The sequence below is a fragment of the Tripterygium wilfordii genome, chromosome 21 (assembly GCF_013401445.1).
Source record: "Tripterygium wilfordii isolate XIE 37 chromosome 21, ASM1340144v1, whole genome shotgun sequence".
Classification (NCBI taxonomy): domain Eukaryota; kingdom Viridiplantae; phylum Streptophyta; class Magnoliopsida; order Celastrales; family Celastraceae; genus Tripterygium; species Tripterygium wilfordii.
Genome location: NC_052252.1, coordinates 5979373 through 5996604, shown reverse-complemented (window position 1 = coordinate 5996604; position 17232 = coordinate 5979373). Strand labels below are relative to the sequence as shown.

Sequence of the window (17232 nt, the reverse complement as noted above, 5' to 3'; positions counted from 1 at the left end):
AAAATGCACATCCTCACAATTACACAGTAAAATAAATACACCCTATAACGATTTTAACAATATATCCAAATCAAATCCTCGCTGAAATAAAGAAATAAATAGCTCTATTAATTGTTAATGCCAATGCAATATTCATGCATGCAAAATCAAAAATAATATCCATGAAGAAAAGGAAAAATATTATCTAAATTTAATGAGTAAACAGTATAAGTAGAGGACATACACATATGCTACATTCCTCACATTAGCAACAAATCTTGATAGATAGACCAAAACATTTGTAAGAGTTTGTGAGAATTAATGCCAAACCAGACGATGGCTCGATCAATCTGCATTGTCTTTTTAGTGATTTTTGGCATGAGGGCAGCAAACGTGGTGCAGGCTATCAGTTGCACCCAATCTTTGCTTAGTCTGTTGCCTTGCCTACCTTTCTTCACCACTCCCATCCCAATGCCTAGTGTTCAGTGTTGTGTAGCGGTAGCAAGCTTGAACTTAGAGGCGAATACTAAAGAGATACGTCAAGAGCTTTGTAATTGTTTCAAAAGTGCTTTTACGAGTTATGGTGTGTTGCCTGAGAAAGCTAAACAAGTCCCGCAGTTATGCAATGTCCCCGTTCCTGTGCCAATCGATCCAAACATTGATTGCAACACGTAAGCTCTCCCCCTCCCTCTCCTCCTGCTTTCTTATATTTATATATAATATGTGTGTATATGTTGATCAATTGTCACTGACAATTTCTTTTCACTATGATATGCAGGATTAACTAATTAATTCAGTTTCAAATGGGATTAGCTTAATTATGAGGAATGAAGAGTTTTACTTTTATAGAATAAACTTAAGTTTGTAAAGAATAAATGACAAAAATTAATAAAAGTCTATATATTTTTGCTCTTCAAATTATTTGGTTATTTGTTAAACCACTCATATTTTAACCAATCAATTAACCGTAAACTTGCATAATTAACCAAATGCTGGGTTAATTGGTCTTCAAATTATTTGGTTATTGGTTAAACCACTCATATTTTAAGCAATCAAGTAGCCCATCAATTCTATCTCTAGAGTTTGGAATGGTATTGTGATGGTTTTTGCTTCCATTTGTGTGGATCTATTTATAGGCTGAACCAGTTTGATTATTCAAAAACAAATGGAAACCCAAAAATTAGCTCCACGGGAGATTAATCAATCAAATATTGCACGGAAAGTCAAAACAAATTAATAGTTTCTTATATTGAACATATAATATAGTATTCAATTTGGGTTTCCCAAGTCACGCGTAGTTGCCTCCAAGTCTAATTTCTTTGTCTGAGTCAACCATTTCTGGTCTCCTCATTACGTGTCAAACTGTGATAGCCGAACTTGTTGACTTTGATCTGAAGAATATGACTTCGGAAAAAAGAAGACTATTTTTTTGTTTTCTTTCTCGACATTGTTTTCAAGTTTGTTAGAAAGATTGAAAGATAAAACCATCAGAACAAATAATAACATAGCCAAATAGACATAGACGGTGAATTAAGATCATCATGATGAACAGGTAAATAGTTTTATGAAAATTCTTCAGTGAGGGAAAATAAAGTGAGAGATCCATCTGATACCATTCAAATGGTGTAAACATGGCCCCCATACGTGATGGGGTGTTCGCACGTGAATGGTGTTAGATAGAACCTACACTTTATCCCGCAACTGAGAAACCTCTATTTAGCATTTACTAGGATAAAATATTATTCAAAATTAAAAAGGAAGAATGAAACTTTTTTTGCTCTCTCTAAACCTATCAACATGTAATTCTCATTCTGGTCCTCCAAAGAAATTAAAAGAAACCCATAATAAAAGGCAATTAATTTCCAGGGAAACTACTGATTTTGTTGTTGTTGCTTGTGTTGGGGGAGATGTTAGCATTGGTTGCATTGTTGCTAGAACCATTACCTCCATTGATAATAGAGGTAATGGCAGCTGCTAGTGCTGCTGTGAAATTAGGATCAGCAGTGATGGCGGCGGCGGCACTACTCATGGAGTCAGCAAACGGTGAAGGCGGCGCTTGAGGTGCCATAGCTGGTGGCATTGGAGCTAATTGGGAAGTACTCAGGTCTTGAGAGAGTTGGAGTCCGGAGAATTTGGATTGGTTGTTGTAAACTGTTTGACCAAATGCCTGAGACAACTGTGGGTTAACAAAATTGTTGGGTTGCCCAGGAAATGGGACCTGGAATTGTGCAGGAGGTCTTTGGAAGTGTAATGGGTTAGTAGGGGAGTGAGTGAGGTCTAATGTCACAGTAGGAAATGGTGCAGAAGCTGAAATGGTTGCCATGCTTGGTGAACAAGGAAGAACTGCTCTTGCTAGTAAGTTTGGGTTCATTATTCCATCTGGACTTGACATTGAGCCTGATAGTAACATTGTAGCTGCTGCTGTTGTGGTTGATGCCATTGTCATTGCCGCGGGGGGAAGCGGATGGTTATGGTTGCCTTCATAAGTTGTTATCAAAATTGTTCTGTCCTCCGCACATCTTTGAACCTGTAATTAAATTGCACATTTCGACATTAGATATTGAATCGAATACAAATTACTCGATATTCAAATTAGATTGAATTGTTAATGTAACACGAAAATGAGAGATCGACATACTTGTTTGCGAACCGGGCAACCAACTGACATGGTGCAACGATAATAAGCTCGTGGACATGGGTTTCCCTTTGCCATCTTTTGTCCATATTTTCTCCATTGACATCCATCAGAGATCTGCAAATTAAAGACCAAACCCAATGAATTTCATATTGCACTTTTCTGAACTAATGATCAAACTAAACTTTCATAGAAGCTAATCTATCAAACTATGTCGTACCATGGGAGCTTCTGATCGAGCACGAACTGAGACACGAGCTTTCCTCATCGTGGCATCAGAAGTGTACTGATCAACACTACCAGAACTCTTAGCAGAATTGTTCAATTTCTGAGCCTTGTTAGCAGTATTCCACTCCGATTCGGGGCTGTCTTCCCTGCCAACTCTCTTGCCATTATCTTGAACACTAGTTTTAGATGCAACTTCAATGTTATTTCGAGGAGAGCCAGAACGAGTTCTCTCATCAGACGATGAATTAGATACGTTCTCATCAGTCTCAGCTGCTGGTGAAGGTCTTAGATCCATGAACTGCCTTGGAACCATCATTTCAACCTTCTTATCCCCAGATTTTCCTTCAACAACCTGTGTATTCACAAGAACACACGTGTACACAAACATCAAAAACATGTCCACCTACAAATTAACAAAAATGACAAAAATCTCAGCAATTGATGTCCCAGCTACTGAGTCAGATGCACAAGATCTAAGAAAGATCTAAGTGAATTCGTGGACTCTATATGTCTCATACATGATTTATATGAAATCATGGGCATACAATTCTGCAGTTGGGATAACTGAGATACCAACTGTTGGAATCCCTATCATTGTTGAAAACTGACAAATTAAAGTATGATTTAAGGTATAAATGAATAGAATTGCATCGCTTACCGGGTGATCTTGTGTGGATTCATGTTGTCGTTGTTGCATAAGTGCTGCAAGGTGCATCTCTAAAGCATGGTAATTGGTACTCACTTGACCAAGCATATCTCTCAACCTTTGATTCTCTAAATTCATCCTATGAAGGTTTGTTTGCAACTGTGCCAACTAATCATAACAAATGAGAATGAAAATTCCTTAATTGGGTAACCCTAAAAAATCAATCAAAACAAGAAAGTTTTCAACTTTACACTAAATATATATGTATGTATTATATTGATTCTTTACTTCATTCTTGGCTCTCTTATCATCGACATCTGATGATACTCCATCATCCACCGTTGATTGATCACTTCCAGTATTAGCAGTCAGAAGATGCAACCCAGTCTATATTCAGATTAAAAATCAATGAATAAATTCAAAATCGGTTTTCAAAGAAAACCCAGATAAAAAGATTCATCAAGAACAAAACTTTCTTACATTTACATCCAAATTGGATTGAGAATTATCCTTCTTGACGTTAAAACCAACTGTTCTTGCATCATCACCATCATCATCTCGATCTTCATGTTCATGATCAACAATCATGTTCTTTCTATCAAAAAAGTCAACCTCTCCGACCACCATCCGATTCTCATCGGCCGGAGCGCCAAGACTGACCGGAAACTGAGACATCCCGAGCTTGTTATGAAACGAACTACTACCGGAATTCTGATTTGCAGAAAAGAAATAGAAGGGTTCAGAATCAAGGGTTAGACCCCATCCATTGTCCATATAAATCTAACCAATAATCAAGACTGTGTAAATACGTGAAGAGGAGAAGATATATGGATAGACAGATGCAGTAAAGAGTTGAAGAGAGAGAGAGGTCTTATGTGTGAGAGAAGAATGCGTAGTCTTCTTCAACAGGTGCAATTTCTCGGCTATAAAAAGGGTTTGGAACAAAGACCAAAAAGGGTAGGTTGAGTAGCCGTGTGTAGATAGTAAGAGAACAGATAAACAACTGATGTTATTTCTTTCTTGATTTGTGTTTAGCGTCAGACGGTGCGTCAGCTACCAGCTGGCACGTGGACCCACTGAAAGAAATCTGGTAGAGTGGGGGAGAGATTATTTTTGGAATTAAATAACTCCACAATTCCCTAAAATCTATTATTCACAAAAATAAAAATATTATGTAATATGGCATATCTCCTAAACTATATTGGATTCAAGATTCAAATTGCAAACTTTACAATTTTAAATGAATTGTAGAGTTTCCAGATTCATTTTTGGGATGATGGGATAGGGAACTGTAATTACTTTAGCTGTAATTATCCCTAAATTCCCCTCAAATTATGCATTTTTTTTTAGTTTTTTAAGCGTTGTGTATGTTGGTCATTATAATGTTAGAAATATAGATGATTTTGAAAAAAATAATCCTAAATCTTAAACTCCAAATCCTAAGTTCTACACTAACCCTTAAATCGTAAACCCTAAACAATAATCATAACTCCTAAATCTTAATAACATAAACAAACTTAAAAAAATTATTTAGAGGGATTTGGGGCTGTAATTACAGCCCCACTTTTTCCTTTTGGGATTGGGAGAGGACCAATGAAGTGATTCTCGAACCAATGCACCATTTTTGGTGCACCAAAAAAATTTGGAAAAATTTTAAAATATTATAAATGGGTAGTATTTCATATAATGAATTCAACGATATATATTTTGTTTGAAAAAAAAAATCAAATTAATCACATTCGAATATGACAATTTTATACCGTGTGTTATAAATTTAAAATATTCAATGTTTCAATCATGCTGAATTTAGTATTTATTTTGAACAAAAAATATATATTATTATATTTATTATACTAAATACTACACATTATTCCAATATTTTTCACATTTTTTGATACACCAACTAAGAACCAGCAGGGCATAGTGCACTGCCACTGGTTCTCCCCGGATCCCCCGTTTGTGTGGATCCGGATGATGTTTCGTCTCCATTTCGTCAAGGAAGAGATTGACTCATTCGCCAAATCAAAAGTCAACGACTTTGACGGCCCGGCTCTAGTGGGTGACTGGAGACCGGGTGTTAGCCATGGAAAGTGTATGACGAGACACCCACGTTTCAGATCTTGTTGACTGGTTTACCGGTGGGACCGGGTCTCTTGGTGGGATTTCTTGTTACATCCATACATACATACATACATACCCGTATATATACAAATACAAGTGTCTTTCTTTGTGTTGTTTCTCACTAGTACGTGCAATTTCTACGTACATAACATGTACACAAAAGGGCATGAAGGCTTTAGTAAACTTTGACCTTGGCTTTGTTTTATTTGGGATTTTCAACATGTAATTACTTTAACTAATCTCATTCAATATGTCTCACAAGGGTTTGAGACAAAAGGGCATGAAGGCTTTATATTGTATCCCAACATAGAAAAAGCAATCAATAAGAAAAGAAAAGAAAAGAAAACATGTTGTGTACTGATTTTCTTTACCTTGACTAGCTAGCCATAAAGCACCATTTGCTTAATTAGAATGGTAGATATATATATATATATATATATATATGTCGGCGTCGCATTGACTGACCATTTCGATATGATCAAAAATTGTCTAAAAAAGACATATGGCAGGGATACAGATGCATGTGTCTTTACAAAGTCATTGTTGATTCCATTCACTTTGGCCGAACTCATTGGTTCGTGGGCTGGACTATTATCCAACTGATATTGGAATTTTTGACATGTGATTTGCATGGTCTTATGCATGTATATGTTCTCACTGCGAAATTCTTAGATACAAAGAAGAACAACGTATGAAGATGCGAAGAAAAAGGTTGTGTCTTGTTCACAATTTCAACACGTACAATATATTCTCAACAGGATATGCATGCATGTATATATTTGCACCTCCGTAGGTATATTTATCTGTCTGTCGTTCTCTATATGTATATATAGCTTCAATAATACGAAGTTTCTTGTAAGGATTGTTTTTAGGATTGAACCTAAATCTAGCATTGAAGTAGATATCCTACATAATTTGCTATATATCGCCCCAAATTAATATCGAAACTAGCTACTCTTATTGTTTTTATATGTACATGCATATTAATCAAATTGATAGAATAATTTGGGAGCAATACTCTTGTGGCCACTCATATTTTGGTCAAACTTATCTTATCGTCAGGTGAAAAACTCCTGTGTATGGGATTTGACTATTCAAGTTTAGGTTTATATTGAATTTTTAAAGAACAAACTTCTATGGTATCGTTTTCGATTAAAAAAATCAAATTAATAGTGATTCAAATATAAATATATCTTTTGTGAAAGGATGAAATTGTGCACTAATTGGCATGCAATATGACATCAATCAAAGCGATGGGCGCCTACAAGACCTACAAATGTATCCATTAAAGAAAACCACCGACTTTCATTGGGGGGGAATTTATTCAAACTACACAAAACTTCAAAGGAAATTAATACATTCTCAAAAAATCTCAGCTTTGACTACATTTAATTTGGATTGAATTATGGTGTAGTCTAAACCCATTTTTCTCAAATGTAACAGAATTCATTAATAATTTGAAATTTTATTAATTTTAGAGTGACGTACCAAACTCGTTAAATATTAAAACATAAAAAATTGATATATGAGCTTAATTTGCATTGTAGTCAATAGCTGCAAGTAATATTCTCTCAAATATATTTATATATATAGAAAAAAAATTCTCTTATGAGGTCCTAAAATGAAATCTTACAATGAGGTTCTAACTTTTAAGATTCACTTTTAGGGTTCAAAATATTTTTTAAAAATTTGAAAAAAATACTTTTGTAATTTGATCGGTTTTATTAAACCAACGATATTTTTTTGTTCGAAACAAAAATCAAAAGCAACCAAAAAAGTGCAAGAAATATTTTTTGTTTTATATGTAACGATCCAAAATTATCATGCATTTTTCATGTTGAATCTGTTTTTTGATTCTAACAAAAAAATATGTCGTTGGGTTCGTAAAACCGACCAAAATATAAATATATTTGTTCCAAAATTTTTAAAAAAGTTTTGAACCCTAAAAGTCATGATCTCATTTTAGGACCTCATATGAGAATTGCTCATACATACATATATATAGACACACACACACACATATTATTCACACTCCTCATAGTTCAAAGGAGTCGAAATTGACTTGAGGTTCATCTTTCACTATCAAAAATTATGACTACTACTCTCTTGGTCTTCCATTGCAGCCACTGAAATAGGACCATCGATCACCTGTTTCTTGTGGTATGCATCTTTTTCATTCCTTCAAGATAGACTTTAATGGTTTTTATTTTTTTTAAGTAAAGAAGAAGAAGACGGCAACTATATAAGCCATTAATATTTGGTGATCATTGATTGGTGTGAATTAAAAATGTAATAACTAATTAATGACTCCCCATCGAATTCAATATGAAGAATATCATTTGCATTAAAATATTAAAGATGGCTTCTTATATGTTAATTATGTGGCAGATGGAGGAAGGAGCCATTAATTTTCAAAATTATGTCAATACTCCACCAAATTAAACAATCAAAAAATCCAAACTAACAAGGAAAAGAATTAAGAAAAGATGAACATTGAAGAAAAAGACACAAGTTGACTGTGATTTACGCTGACCATTTTGATTCTACCCCAACGTGGTGGCTAGCTTAGTCATATGGTGTAGAAATTTGATGGTGTGGTTAGGTTTAGACAGCTTGGATTTTGAGAGAAAAATGTGCACTATAATTAAGAGTTTCATGCTGTACGTGTAGTAACTATGCATGTTAAGATACTTTTCACATCCGGAGTGTCAAATAAGTTTCAATACTATTAATCTCTCTTGTTTGAACAGGGATTTGAAACAAAACTTACACCTCAAGAGGATAGATGAGACAATTCAAGTAAAATCCAATATAGATATAATTTTCTATTCATTCATGGGATTCGGATGGTCCGAAGGACCACGACTCCTCTCTTCTCGAAAATCCGTATTATCCTTTATCAGTGTATGGAAAGCTCTATATCTCAAGCACAGGTTTAGGTTCGACATTAATAGACTCGCATGCGTAACTAGGATGCATATGTATCCTATTTTCTTTTTTCGACGAAGAGCCCACCTAAGAGTCGGCCCAATCCGGGTAGGGTATGTTAAAATCTTACATCTATTGTGTAAGCCACGTTGATTAATTAACTCTAAAGTTGAAAGATTGGAAAGTATGTTATGAGTTGGAAATGGTGGCAGTGGTAAAGAACGAGCTAATGGTCACATATTGACTTTCCTTCATATATTTCGTGGGATTGGTCTGAAACCCATGAAAATGTAAGCTTTATTTTGCCTTGATGATTCAATTTGCTTGATTTATGAGCCCCAAGTTTTGTGCTGATTTTTCTTCCAATTAAGGAGACCATCTGTGCAGACAATCAGACAGAAAGTAATCGACCAGAGCTCCATGCGCGCCATAACTCCTTGTCAACCCAACTGCCCACTACCCACCAAGTCCATCAAATCTACGTCGTGTACATGTATGTATTTTAGATATTAACTACACCATCTTTTTCATGTCGTCATTTCAGTGACTTTAGATGAGTGAATGCTTCACGTGATTATGATTTATTGAGTGTAGTTTGTATCACAAAAATTAAGAAATGAAATTATTAGATTTACCATAGGAGTAGTAGAAATTGAAAATAAGTGGTGAGAAAATCGTTTAAAATAGTATGAGCACGTACAATGTTGAGATAGCGGTGCGGTGGTGAGCAGAATCGAGAGAATTTATATAGGAGAGATTAAGAAGCGGAGAGAAAGACTTATAAAGACATGACTTGAAGCAATGAGTATTAATGGTTAGTTACGGTCAATTTTTTTTCCTAGCTTTTTAACATGAATTTAATTGATCAATCAATGGTTATTTCGATTTTTTCGGTTGGTTCTAAGTAAACTTTTTTAAAAAATAATCGACAAATAGACCAGTTTGGCGATCAATTCAGTTTCTACAATTTTTTAACATCTTTACTTGAAATAGTAAAAAAAGATTTGAAATCAATACGAGTTGATGTAAGTATGATCTTAAATTGAAATGAATGGCGAAAATGAATACATGTAGTGAATTTCTTTTAATTTTTCACATAAATTGATGTAACCAACTCCAAACTTTGAGGATAAAAACTCGGATGATGAACCCCTCTTGAGTCCTGACCCAATCATCTGGGCTGACACGACAACCCAAGTTTTATAGGTTTCCTTCAGTTGGACCTTGCCTGGGACACCGGTCACAACCCTTGGTTAACTGGGCCACAAAATGGTCATCACTACAAGCCCATGTTCTTAACACGGTACCGGGCCAAAAGGCCCAGAACTAGCCCAAGCATTTTTTGAAGGATGGAATCATGAAGGAAATAAAGCTTCTGCTTCAATGGAAGACACATGATCAATCATTGCCAGTTCAACATCATATTCACTGTTTAAAAAACATCCTCAAACTATATATAAAGCTAAAGCACCAAAGTGTAAATAATTCCTTCACAAAAAGCAAAAGAAAGTTAATAAAGCAAAAAGACAAACCCAATAACCAAAGAACTTGAAGAGATTTTTCATCTCACATTAAGCCATCACTTTACTCAATCTTCAATTTACTTGGATAAATCACTAGACCTGAAAACCATCAAAACTAACCAGCACTATTGTTCCATTAATGGGTTCTTACTCTTTTTGTTTCACAAGCATCCTGCTCACACTCATCTTCACATCATTAGCTGAAGCAAGCCTTTGTAGAACCTCCTGTGGAACAATTACAATACGCTACCCTTTCGGCATCGATGATGGCTGTGGCAGTCCTTATTACAGACACATCCTTGCCTGCTCCAATTCAGGAAATCTCGAGCTTCGAACACCCTCTGGACGATACCCTGTTCGTAGCATAAGCTACTCTGATCCTCACATTGTTGTCACTGATCCTTTCATGTGGAATTGTCGAGATGGGAACGATTTTCGCGCAACGAGGCCTTTTAGTCTCGACACAAGCACACATTTCACACTCTCTTCACAAAATGATTATCTTTTCTTCAATTGCAGTGAAGAGAATGTGATTGTTCAGCCTAAGCCAATCTTCTGTGAACGATTCCCTGACCGGTGCGATTCCTCCTGCGACAGTTCAAGTTATCTCTGCAGACACTTACCAGAATGTGCCTCTGCAATGGATGGTAGTTCCTGCTGTTCTTACTTTCCAAAAGCAACAGAGTCTCTAAGGCTGATGCTGAAGTATTGTTCTAGTTACACTAGTGTCTATTGGAGAAACAATGGTCAAAACTCTCCTTATGATCAAGTTCCTGAGTACGGAATCCGGGTTGATTTCGATATACCTGTGACTACACATTGCCTTCAGTGTCAAGACATGACAAAGGGAGGTGGGACTTGTGGATTTGATACACAAACACAGAGTTTCTTGTGCTTGTGTGGTGATAGGAATGTCACTAGTTACTGTAAAGGTATATCTTTTGCCATTCAATTTCTCATTTTGATCAGAAAAAAATTATGTGATCGGGGTTCTATATATTGTGCAGATCATGAGGTTCCAAAACATGAAAGAGCAGGAGTAATTGCAGGTGATTAGATATTATGATTGCACATTTTAGACAACGATCGATGTTTCGATTGTTTCCGGTTTCAAATTCTTTTCTAAATTTGTTGTTTCAGGGACAGTGACTGCAGTTTCTGCTGCTACTGCAGTAGGAATTGGTGCTGGGATTTGGTATGTGAAAAAATTGAGAGCTACAGCACCAGTGACTTGTGGGGTACAAAGTAATGAAAATAGGCTTTTCTGAAATCTCAAGACAGCATATCAAAGTGAACCAAGTACTTTCTCTTTTGCTTTATTTTCTTTTTAACTTTGTTTTTTGAGAATATTTTTTGATGTAGTACTACTCAAGTTAATCACGAGAACACTGTTATGTAAAATTCAAAAAGACACGAGTTTGGAATTGCGCAAAATTTGACAGGATGATTCGATTTGTGGTTTTTTTTTCCCGATTTTTCTTGTTACTAGGAACTCTGTTTCATATTTATTTAGCGTTATAGTCTCTTATGGAGGCAGCTATTGTTTAATTAATCAAAAAAAAAAAAAAACTTTTGAGAGTGATTTTCTTTCAAATTTTTTTTTTTTGTGTTCTTGGCTTAAATGCTTGCTTAGCCTCAATATTGCATTTTCGATTGCATCACATTTTTCTGCCTTAACAAGCATCCCAAATGTAGGTTTATAATGCAATTAAGTTCCATTAGTAACAATAACTCAATAGTCCAAATCAAATGTCCAAATGATAAATATATATGATATCGTTCTCGGTTATCAAAAAAATATTAAAGCATAATCAATAGTCGATTTGCTTGTAACTAACCATACCTAGTGTTTTAAGTTAGTTACAAGCAAATCGACTAGCAGGATTGAAAAGTCACGAGCTCGAAGTTGTGCGAAACTTGACGTCGAAACTCGATTCGACGTGATTGTTAAAACTAGTAGTTATCATACTAGCCCCACCCTATTTTGGTAAAAATAAACTCCGTTGTCTAAAACCTCAAATGAGCTTTTTAGTGTTTTCAGACATTTTTCGTAATTTGTGTTTTTCTTATCATTTAGGATTGTAGCCATCTAAGATTCATTAACTTGTTGTTTTGAATAAATTGATCAAAGTTTCGAGAATGTTTTCTCTAATATTAGTGTTTTGAGAGTGTTTTAAGTGTTGATTTCCGACTGTGTCAGCCAACAAGAGTCAATTACATTCAAGAGTTTTTTTTGGGTAGTGAGGAACATAACTTGATATAAGCTAGCAAGGTTAAAGGGACATTAATCGATATAAGACATTAAAGAAACAATAGAGGAAGCAATTTGGCCATAGCTTGCTCATGTTGTGACAATGGTGCACATCAATACTTTTATATATAGAAGATGCGGCATGAGAAGGTGGAACAAACGATTTAGGGGCTAATTTTGGTTCTAAACAAAACGTGGTTGCATGACATGGAGCAAATTCTAACACTTAAAAAGAATTACAGATGAATAAATCATATATAATACAAACAAATTCAATCTAGCTATGCGTAGCTGCACATCCCATAAACACAAGCACTCCCTTTCTTGCACCTATTGTTGCAGCCTCCACAGTGCTTCTTTCATTCATGGGCTTCACACACTTTCCTTTGCAGCAAATCTCAGAGTACTTACATTTCCTCCCACACATTCCACAATTCAGTCTGTCTGTCTTCACATTCACACACTTCTTCTTGCAGCAATCCCGTCCAGGACCAAGGGCGGATGCAGGGGGGGACTGCACTGGGCTACACATTCCACAATTCAGTCTGTATGTATATATATATATACATAAATACGTTATTTATAATAATGATATGAATATATACACAAATGAAAGACAAATACACAATACAACCTAAAAGATATATATAAACTAAGGCCCATTAGTCCATTACCCGATATACACATAACTTATGAATTGTCTTTAAAACTAAGGCCCATCTATAAGCTAATACTAATAGATCTTAATAAACTAAGGCCCAACTAACACTAATACATCTAAATAAAATATGGCCCAGCACAACTAAGCTACTTTCACACAACGACACAGCCACACAATTTCTTCGAACTGTGTCATTCTTGTGTTGTTGTGCATCTGGTGAGTGATGAATCCTTTATTGGCTCTGCTTCATGCTGCATGAATTATGCCTTCAGCTTTCGTCTGATTGTTTCTCTGGTTCACAAGTCTCAACTCTCACTCTCTCAATCTAAGTAAGTTCAATTGTCCAAATATGAAATACCTAATTTGCTAATTTTAGGGTTATGGATTATGGGTAACAGGGTAAATTACGATTATGGCTTATGGGGATATGGGTAATCTTAATCTCATCTTGTGTATGGTCTTTTGTTTCATAAACTTCAATATGTATTTATACTAACGTTTTAATGTTATTTTATGCGTTAAATAGGTGTAATATAACAAAATAATCCTAAAAAAATTTCCGGGGGCGCTGCCCTCAGACCCCCGCCAACTTCTAATAGGCCCCGCAACTTTAATTACTGGCTCCGCCCTTGTCCAGGACTACCCTTAACACGGCAAACCTTAGGGTTTTTGTTACACGTCGTCCAAACCCGTTGTCGGAGAAATCGGCCTAGAGAAATGTGTTGTTGATGATCAATCTCAGCATCGTTATGATCATGATCATCAACCCATGGTTGTTCTTGTTCATCAGATGGTGATGCTCGGAGTTGGAGTGCAATGGCTAACATGGCCAACACAAGTAACAGTATCCTTATCATGAGAGTGTTATACTTCATGTTGGTGGTATTTAAGAGAGATGTAGAAGTACAAGATTTGATTGAGAACGGGAGCATATGGAGAGTGATAAATTATAGGGAAGATTAAAGGATGTTAATTAATAATTAATTAGAGGTAAACAAGGAGCAATTGGTGGAAATTAAGGTTTTTGCATGGAAATTGATCCTTATTGGGCTAGTGGGGGTTGGTGTGGTCGAACTTAATGGCTTTTTAGTACGTAGCATTCAAGTAATTATATATTCAATTGTCAATTAGGTACAAAATTGGGAAGAAACCATTAATTTTTTTTTTCATGTCAATTACTACGGCTCAGGTAGTTAATTATTTACAATCATATGTGCAAAAACCAAGAACAAGTGCACAATTGTCAACTACGTAAGCAAATGGATTAATTTTGCAATCAAGGAATTTAATTGAGTAATAAATAGTTGTAATAACTAGTTGCATTAGTGTATTTGATTATATACTAATGCAATATATATAATGATATATATCCATGCTTACAATATCAAAACTAATGATAAATAATTAACAATTTTCAATTAATTATTTTGATTTAAGTAAATTATATGACCGTCATACACAATTCTTTTTTGAAAGCTTGCTTGAATAAAAATTAGACATTCTTAGATAGTCGAACAAGCAAATGCACGACTCCGTTTCCAACCCGAGAAACGTAACTGAAATTAATAGACCCAAAAAGATGAGTTTTTGTTTTTATTGCCCCAATAAAATGATCAAACTCTGCTAGTTGATAATTATTTTATTATGAAAGAGTTAGATTCTACGTACCTCAATTTCTTAAAAACCACTCTCGCAGCATACTTGTAAAACTGGTAACCCTGCCGTCTTAAATGATAACAAAACTCTTTCTTTTTTTCCATGATTAGAAAAACCCTTATGGCAGCATTTTCTTTTATCATTATCAAAAGTTTGACTTCCCTTTATTCTGACTGACTAGAATAACATACTGTTTCTCATATCCACTTGTTTTCAACTTTGACGTCTAATAGTTAACTTAGGAGTTAGGAATTAGAAGTGGTCAGGCTAGTCGGATCACTTTCCGGGTCAAAGCAAGCCCATAAAGAGCTTGCCTCAAAGTCTAGAATGAATCATGGGCTTTTTTTCACTTCTATGGCCCTCTCAGTTACACTATATTTCCATTTTTAGGTAGACTCAAATCCTCAATTCAAGCCTTCAAGTAAATCAAGGGGTTTGATTGGGATTTCACAGTATATATGGAAAATAATTAATTTCCTCGACTTTATAAGTGCTGCAGAAAACCCTAATTCTTTAATGTAAAACAAATCACCCCCCCAAAAGGAAAAAAAAAAAAAAAGCAGCAGGATTTCTTGTAATTCTTGATTTGCTTTGAAGAGTCAAAGAAAATGGAGAGATCTTCACTCAAAGTGGCCTTCTTGTTGGTCCTCTTCGTTAGTAGCTTATGTAAGTACTGATTTAGTTTCTAGCCTATTACTTTGTTTTCAATATTTAATCATTTGATTTAGAAACAAAATCGTGTTTATGGGTGGTGACTGCAGGTTATGTACATGGAACTGATCCCAATAAGCAGAAATGTGATGAAGAGATTTGCATAAGAAAGTGCCCTGGTGAATGCTATACTCTGTGTACTGTTGAAGGGCAGTGTCGGTGCAAGCTTAGTGAAAGGGAGAGTTTTCCTTGCGATGGCTAAAAAAAGACCATCCATCTTCTGTATTCCAATAATAATAAGCACATCAGTTTAGTTTTCCAATAAAACGGGCCGGGACTACTGTCTATATATCCATCTCTATACCAGTACACATCATGTCGATTTTGGCATTATAAGAACTGGATCAGGTGTAGGTGCATCACCCATAAACACAAGAGCTTCGCTCGTCATTGCACTTGTAATGCATAAAGGAAATATAGATCAAAAGTATGAACTGCATCAATACTTAAAACAAAGAAGAAATACTTTGAAAAACGCAGTCTTAATTATTTCAAAGTTACTTGACTGCTCACATGCCTATTTAAATAAAATAAGGAAACCCTAAAAATCGAAAAACATGCAAAAAAACAACAAAATTTGGTTAGGGCCACAAATCAATACAACTGGTAAAGCATTGACGGAACGCGATTCATACATCAACAACAAAAAGCCTAGTAGGATTGAAATGCGACGTTGTCAAAATCACATGAAATTTAACCGGGTGACTCGGATCGACGTGTGACCAAGACTAGCTGCTGCTACTAACTGCACCCTAGTTTTACGAAATTCAACTGTTTATTGTCTTAAATGAGTTGTTTTATGTTTTAGGGTTATTGTCATAATTTTATATTTTGTGTTTCTCAACCTTTTAGGGTTGTAACTGGTACTAGTGGTCATTAACTATTGATTTGGAGGAAATATATAGAAAAAACCTTGAGAGTTTCTCTCAAATCTTGTGGATTTCAATACCTTTTCTTTTCATTAAATGTTGGTTTGATCTTTGTTATTATTTTCGCATGTGTCAACCTTAGCAGAAAAATTACTTTTAGAAACAAAACAACTAAATTTTTTTAATACTGAATCATCATTGATGAAATATGATATTCTTATGGCAATAAGAAGCCTTAATTTCACAAATATTGTTGCAATCATGCAACCGAGCACAAAGAAGTACTGATAGATAAGAAATCATTTATTTATTATAACAAATTGTCTTTGATATTATTTTAAGAATTAAACTTCTGATCATGTGGGGTTTGTCAGTATTCACATGTGGGAACCACCATTGTTAACGAATGTCTTGTCTTTTTTTAAAAAAAAAACAAAAATAGTTTGGTGGAGGGTCACAATTATTATCATGAAAGTATGAAACTAGATTAAGAGAAGATGAATATAATGAATGAATATGTTGTCAGACTTGCGGAATGTACCACTGATCAATCTTTTTGGGTCTAATTATACGGATTCAGAAAGTCTCAGTGTAATTTTCACTTGGAATAATAGTATTGTGATTACACATCAGGCTTTGGCTTAATTTATCATGTCGTTAAATGAAAAAAATTTGTGCTCGAATATCCAAAAGGCAAGTTGTTCGTTCTCGGTTATCCAAAAAAAAAGTAAGAAATCTTTTTTTTTGGTGACTTGTTATACAAACCACGCGGTAATGCAACTTTTGATCACTGAAAGAGCTGTCAATTTCTAACTCAGTCACTGAATGTTCACACGTTCCAACTTGCGAACCCAAAGTTAAAAATTATTCTATGTACACACGAACAAATTTCTCATTGTAATTATATTGATTATTTATGCCACATCAATAGTTTGGCGGTCCAAATAGTCGAAAATTTACCCGAACGTACATACTACAACAATTTTCAATTTTGAATTCTCAAGTTACAACGTTTGAACATTCA

At 35.0% G+C, this 17232-nt stretch overlaps 3 protein-coding genes, 1 long non-coding RNA gene and 1 pseudogene across 4 annotated transcripts; 3 read left to right on the top strand and 2 right to left on the bottom strand.

Moving 5' to 3' along the window:
• Window positions 1–315: 315 nt before the first annotated feature.
• Window positions 316–767, top strand: LOC119987792 (non-specific lipid-transfer protein 1-like). Its single transcript, XM_038832705.1, has 2 exons — window positions 316–650; window positions 758–767. Exons 1-2 carry the CDS (start codon window positions 316–318, stop codon window positions 765–767), a joined length of 345 nt encoding a protein of 114 aa, XP_038688633.1.
• Window positions 768–1509: 742 nt separating this feature from the next.
• On the bottom strand, window positions 1510–4433 carry LOC119989859 (probable WRKY transcription factor 31). The gene is made up of 6 exons (XM_038835599.1): window positions 3969–4433; window positions 3777–3875; window positions 3501–3656; window positions 2835–3194; window positions 2618–2731; window positions 1510–2506 (listed from the first exon to the last, which is right to left on the bottom strand). The coding sequence occupies exons 1-6, from the start codon at window positions 4260–4262 to the stop codon at window positions 1835–1837; spliced, it is 1695 nt and encodes a 564-aa protein (XP_038691527.1). The 5' UTR covers window positions 4263–4433; the 3' UTR covers window positions 1510–1834.
• Window positions 4434–10152: 5719 nt separating this feature from the next.
• LOC119990032 lies at window positions 10153–11555 on the top strand. The gene is made up of 3 exons (XM_038835842.1): window positions 10153–10992; window positions 11068–11109; window positions 11201–11555. Exons 1-3 carry the CDS (start codon window positions 10200–10202, stop codon window positions 11326–11328), a joined length of 963 nt encoding a protein of 320 aa, XP_038691770.1. The 5' UTR covers window positions 10153–10199; the 3' UTR covers window positions 11329–11555.
• Window positions 11556–12592: 1037 nt separating this feature from the next.
• Window positions 12593–13847, bottom strand: LOC119987789 (annotated as a pseudogene).
• Window positions 13848–15157: 1310 nt separating this feature from the next.
• Window positions 15158–15650, top strand: LOC119987650. Its single transcript, XR_005465497.1, has 2 exons — window positions 15158–15294; window positions 15390–15650. It is a non-coding gene; the product is annotated as an uncharacterized LOC119987650 (long non-coding RNA).
• Window positions 15651–17232: the final 1582 nt, after the last annotated feature.

What these genes read in the sequence shown, in the direction of transcription:
- LOC119989859 (XM_038835599.1), bottom strand. Translation starts at nt 4,262, where the DNA reads ATGGACAATGGATGGGGTCTAACCCTTGATTCTGAACCCTTCTATTTC. An exon ending in AATCCAATTTGGATGTAAAT is followed by an intron (nt 3,876 to 3,968) that starts GTAAGAAAGTTT and finishes ATCTGAATATAG; the next exon opens with ACTGGGTTGCATCTTCTGAC. An exon ending in AATCCACACAAGATCACCCG is followed by an intron (nt 3,195 to 3,500) that starts GTAAGCGATGCA and finishes GTGAATACACAG; the next exon opens with GTTGTTGAAGGAAAATCTGG.
- LOC119987792 (XM_038832705.1), top strand. Translation starts at nt 316, where the DNA reads ATGGCTCGATCAATCTGCATTGTCTTTTTAGTGATTTTTGGCATGAGG.
- LOC119990032 (XM_038835842.1), top strand. Translation starts at nt 10,200, where the DNA reads ATGGGTTCTTACTCTTTTTGTTTCACAAGCATCCTGCTCACACTCATC. An exon ending in TGTCACTAGTTACTGTAAAG is followed by an intron (nt 10,993 to 11,067) that starts GTATATCTTTTG and finishes TATATTGTGCAG; the next exon opens with ATCATGAGGTTCCAAAACAT. An exon ending in AAGAGCAGGAGTAATTGCAG is followed by an intron (nt 11,110 to 11,200) that starts GTGATTAGATAT and finishes TTGTTGTTTCAG; the next exon opens with GGACAGTGACTGCAGTTTCT.